General features: G+C 40.7%; 1 protein-coding gene across 1 annotated transcript in view; it reads right to left on the reverse strand.

Annotated features, from left to right (window-relative positions):
* LOC117354831 overlaps positions 1 to 4781 on the reverse strand; it is a 54073-nt gene extending 49292 nt beyond the window's left edge. The window contains exon 1 of the mRNA XM_033932804.1: positions 4697 to 4781. Within this exon, the coding sequence (XP_033788695.1) occupies positions 4697 to 4781 (85 nt within the window). The remainder of the gene's footprint in view (positions 1 to 4696) is intronic.
* Positions 4782 to 6000: the final 1219 nt, after the last annotated feature.

Raw genomic sequence — 6000 nt, forward strand, 5'->3', positions numbered from 1 at the left:
CCAGAGGTTATCCAAGACAGTTTCCTATCATTAACGGAGAAAAGACCTCAGTTCTGTCCAGGGATAGTTGTCACCTGGAAAAACTCTATGTTAGCTGTGCTCTGCCTTACAGCTAGCTACATAGGAAAAAACATCATTGGTCTATAAAAATTCCACTAAAATCCTTAAGGTTAGGCTATCATACAAGTCTGTAAATTCAATAATGCATAGTCTAGAGACGAACCAGGAATCTCAAGCGCTCACAATCAAGAGCCTGATGTTATTCTCAAGGCTGGTGACTTATTCGGTGAGCTATCATCGACCCAGTTATGTTCTCTAAACTTTTTTAATATAATTATTAATTTATTATTTTCTAATTATTTTTAAATATTTTTTCTCATTTTTTTCTTTTTATTTAAAACAACTGATAAAGTAGTCTAGTGTTCTAAATATCTATTCCTCTCCCATATTTTATTAGAGGTTACTTAGCTTTCATATTCTTTAGCTGAAAGTGCTTATTTCAATTTTTTCCCCAAATGCTTTACTTCAATGTCTTCTCTCGACGGAAGATCTCCGTTTCGCTCTTATTAATTAAATAAGAGCTTCATCAGGGCAAACGCCAAAGGTAGCACTACAAATAAAGCATAAACACTTTGATCTTAGAAAAATACTAGCATACTCAGTCAAACTTAAAAGCATTAACTGCTTGCACTGAAAAGGGCTCCACGGCAACACTAATGGACAAACTATTTCAAACTTCTAAACCTAGACTTTAGTAAATTCAAACATTCCCAACCCTTCTTTATTAAAAGTTCTTTAGAGAATGAGAATATATATTTTTAAGGATAATTTGTAACCACATAACTCTAATCCTGAAACACATACAGATCTTAACAATAATAATAATAATGACAGCCAAACAAACAGCGAACGAGCCTACCACCCGGCGTACCTGATAACACCACCGGCGCCACAACGATAAATTAACGGGAGTTATGAAGAGACTGCTCCTTGCAGTGACCCGAACATTTTCAAGAGTCAATGATCATTTCAACGCCATCCTATGAAGCTTAAATTAAGGAAGAGCGTCTGACGTCACTTCCGGAAAATGAACTAACCAGCCGGCAAAAAAATGCCGACATAGCCATGCATACGCACCCTCATACATGTTAATTAGCAATCCCAAAATACCAAAGGAAAGCTATAAACACCGCTTTATAAAAGGAAACTACTGAATGAAAAGGAATTTCCTAAGCTGACCCAAGTCCTATATAATGATAACAAGATCAAAAAAAGACCTGCCAATTAATAGCCACGTTCAAACCCTGAGGTTGAAGGCTATGTAGACTCAACAACTGTCTGACAAAGGCACCTATAAAGTATTGGATGTTGATCCTACGTGTCAGTTGAAAACCCAAATTTTGGCCTTAACCCAAGAAGGTTTCGATGAGGGTTATGTTACAAAACGAGAGTTTCAATTTTTGAATAAAGAATTCAGTACCATTCCATGGATGTACTTAACTCCTAAAATTCACAAAAGACTACATAGTCCCCCCTGGGAGGCCAATCATATCCTCAATAAATTCTATCCTTGAGCCCCACTCTAAATACATAGAAACATAGAAACATAGAAATAGACGAGGGCCACGGCCCATCAAGTCTGCCCACTCCAATGACCCTCCCTATCTATCTTTGCGGATAGATCCCACATGTTTGTCCCATTTGGCCTTAAAATCTGGCACGCTTCTGGCCTCAATAACCTGAAGTGGAAGACTATTCCAGCGATCAACCACCCTTTCGGTGAAGAAGAACTTCCTAGTGACACCGTGCAGTTTCCCGCCCCTGATTTTCCACTGATGTCCCCTTGTTGCCGCGGGACCCTTGAAAAAGAATATATCCTCTTCCACTTCGATGCGACCCGTGAGGTACTTGAAAGTCTCTATCATATCTCCCCTCTCTCTACATTCCTCGAGTGTGTAGAGCTGCAACTTCCCTAACCGCTCCTCGTATGGGAGCTCCTTGAGTCCCGAGACCATCCTGGTGGCCATTCTCTGGACCGATTCCAGTCTCAGTACATCCTTGCGGTAATGTGGCTTCCAAAATTGCACACAGTACTCCAGGTGCGGTCTCACCATGGATCTATATAGTGGCATAATGACTTCAGGTTTACGGCTGACGAAACTCCTGCGTATGCAACCTATGATTTGCCTTGCTTTGGATGAAGCTTGCTCAACTTGGTTTGCAGACTTCATGTCATCCCTGACAATCACCCCTAAGTCTCTTTCTGCTTCAGTTTTTGTCAATATCTCGCCATTTAGGGTGTAAATCTTGCATGGATTTCGGCTTCCCAGGTGCATGACTTTGCATTTTTTGGCATTGAAACTGAGTTGCCAGGACCTAGACCAGCGCTCCAGTAGAAGTAGATCATGCATCATATCATCTACCATCGAATTATTGTCTGTTGTGCTCTTGTTCACTACATTGCTTAGCTTGGCATCATCGGCGAATAATGTTATTCTTCCTCGGAGCCCTTCTGTCAAGTCTCTTATGTAGATGTTGAACAAGATTGGGCCCAGGACGGAGCCCTGTGGCACTCCACTTATCACCTCCGACATTTCGGAGGGGGTGCCATTCACCACCACCCTCTGAAGCCTACCTCCAAGCCAGTTCCCAACCCAATTTGTCAATGTGTCGCCCAAACCTAAAGAACTCATCTTGCTTAGCAACCTGCGGTGTGGTACGCTATCAAATGCCTTGCTGAAATCTAGGTAGACAATGTCCAGGGACTCACCAGCATCCAGCTTCCTCGTCACCCAGTCAAAGAAGCTGATCAGGTTGGATTGGCAGGATCTCCCCTTAGTAAATCCATGTTGGCGGGGATCCCGTAGTTTCTCCTCGTCCATGATTCTATCCAATTGGTGTTTGATTAGGGTTTCCATTAGTTTGCTCACTATCGATGTGAGACTCACTGGTCTGTAATTTGCCATCTCCATCTTGGAGCCTTTCTTGTGGAGTGGGATGACGTTAGCTGTCTTCCAGTCCATCGGGACGTTACCTGTACTAAGGGAGAGATTGAAGAGCGCGGACAGCGGTTCCGCTAGGACATCACCCAACTCCCTGAGCACCCTAGGGTGTAGGTTGTCAGGCCCCATTGCCTTGTTGACCTTGATTTTTGACAGCTCGCAATAGACGCTGCTGGGTGTAAACTTGAAATTACTAAACGGGTCAACTGATTTAACCCTTGTTTGTGGCTGAGGGCCGATTCCCGGCGCCTCGCGGGTGAAGACTGAGCAGAAGTATTCATTTAACAGTTGGGCTTTTTCCGAGTCCGTTTCTACATAGTCTCCGTCTGGTTTTCTGAGACGTACTATCCCTCCCAAGTTCTTATTTCTGTCACTGATATACCTAAAGAAAGATTTATCTCCTTTCTGGATGTTCTTTGCTAGGGACTCCTCCATGCGGAATTTGGCCTCCCTAACTGCTGCTTTGATGGCCCTTGACTTGGCCAGATATTTTACTCTAGAGTCCTGTGTCCCTGATTGTTTGTAAGAGATGAATGCTTTTTTCTTCTCTTTGATGATGTCCGAGATCTCCGTAGAGAACCACTGTGGCTTGTTGTTCCTATTCCGTTTGCTTACTGATTTAACATAGCGGGTTGTTGCTTCCTGTATGGTGGCTTTCAGAGTTGACCACATTTCTTCCACGCTGTCAGTGTCTGCTTGGCTTTGTAGCGCCTGGTGAACGAAGTCTCCCATGTCTTGGAAGTTTGTGTCTTTGAATTTGAGAACCTTGGTCATTGAGGTAGATTTTGTGAAACCTTTCCTGAGATTGAACCAATCCATAAATATGTGGATTATTTTTTGAAACCGATAGTAAGTCAAAGCAGCTCATATATAAAAGATACTAGTCAATTTCTACTGTGGTTAAAAACAATTGATTTATTAAATAAACCTACTATTTTGGTTACTTTGGACATAGTGTCACTGTATACTTCTCTCCCCCAGGACAAATGTTTGGAAGTTGCACAAAATGCATTGGACAGTCGTGCTTGTCCTCATCAAAGCCCTACCAAATTTATTATGGCCTTATTAGAACTGGCCTTAACGAATAACTTTTTTACTGATGGTCAAAATTTATATGTACAAAAAAAGGGGATGGCGATGGGAGCCACATGTGCCCCCTCGATTGCCTGCCTGTACATGAAAGATTATGAAGAAATGTATTTAGTTACTCATCAATGGTATCAACATATTGTAGGCTGGAAAAGATACATTGACGACGTTTTCATGATATGGCAAGGTTCTAATGACCAACTGTTAGAATTTTTTGATTGGCTCAACACCAAGGATAGTAACATCCAGTTTACAATGAATTGTTCCACTTTGGGGATAAATTTTTTAGACACTTGGGTTAGTATTGTAGATAATCATCTTGAATCCAAGCTCTACACTAAACCTACTGACACTACTAGTTTGCTGCAGTATGATAGCTGTCATCCAACCTCTCTTAAAAATAGTTTGCCTTTGGCCCAATTTCTACTGTTTAGGCATATTTGTACTCATACAGCTGATTTTAAAGCGTCAGCCAATAAGTTAACAAAAAACCTAAGGAATAGAGGTTACCCTGAAAAAGTATTGAAAAAATCTTACCGTAGGGCAAAATACAATCATCCTGAGTGGCTTTTACAGCCATCTACTGTAAGAAGTGAAAGTAATACCCAAAGTTGGGATGATACGAATGAGCTTAGTAATGTTGAAGAGTTTCAAACATTCATACTCAGACATAATGCGGAATCTGACCATATAGCTAGTATAGTTCGTAATCATTGGAGAGTAGTCCAGAGTAGCCCTTGCTTTGAAGAGTCTAAATTACGTTTGACTTATTCTAGAGCTCGTAATCTCAGAGAACATCTAAGATTAAGACCTGATCCAGTATTAGTAGAAGGTAATAATAAAGGGTTCCATTCACAATGCGGCAAATGTCAAGTTTGTCCTTTAACGATTCAGGGAGATGTATTTGAAAATCCTGTAAATCTTAAACAATATCAATTGCGACACATTACTACATGTAGATCAGATTTTGTTATATATGTTATTAAGTGTCCATGCCAAAAGATTTATGTAGGTAAAACCATTAGACAATTTAATATCCGAATGGCGGAGCACAAATCTTGTTTAAATCTTCAGAGAAAGGAAGCTCCGCTTGTAGCTCATTGTATTCAATACAAACACACATTTGACCAACTAAAATGTATGGTAATTGACAGAGTAGAGGTGTCCGTAAGGGGAGGGGATAGAGGGAAAAATCTTTTACAAACTGAACAGAGGTGGATTGATCGCCTACATAGCCTTCAACCTCAGGGTTTGAACGTGGCTATTAATTGGCAGGTCTTTTTTTGATCTTGTTATCATTATATAGGACTTGGGTCAGCTTAGGAAATTCCTTTTCATTCAGTAGTTTCCTTTTATAAAGCGGTGTTTATAGCTTTCCTTTGGTATTTTGGGATTGCTAATTAACATGTATGAGGGTGCGTATGCATGGCTATGTCGGCATTTTTTTGCCGGCTGGTTAGTTCATTTTCCGGAAGTGACGTCAGACGCTCTTCCTTAATTTAAGCTTCGTAGGATGGCGTTGAAATGATCATTGACTCTTGAAAATGTTCGGGTCACTGCAAGGAGCAGTTTCTTCATAACTCCCGTTAATTTATCGTTGAGGCGCCGGTGGTGTTATCAGGTACGCCGGGTGGTAGGCTCGTTCGCTGTTTGTTTGGCTGTCCTTATTATTATTATTATTGTTAAGATCTGTATGTGTTTCAGGTTTAGAGTTATGTGGTTAGAAATTATCCTTAAAAATATATATTCTCATTCTCTAAAGAACTTTTAATAAAGAAGGGTTGGGAATGTTTGAATTTACTAAAGTCTAGGTTTAGAAGTTTGAAATAGTTTGTCCATTAGTGTTGCCGTGGAGCCCTTTTCAGTGCAAGCAGTTAATGCTTTTAAGTTTGACTGAGTATGCTAGTAT

Source organism: Geotrypetes seraphini, chromosome 2 (genome assembly GCF_902459505.1).
Source record: "Geotrypetes seraphini chromosome 2, aGeoSer1.1, whole genome shotgun sequence".
NCBI classification, from domain to species: Eukaryota; Metazoa; Chordata; class Amphibia; order Gymnophiona; family Dermophiidae; genus Geotrypetes; species Geotrypetes seraphini.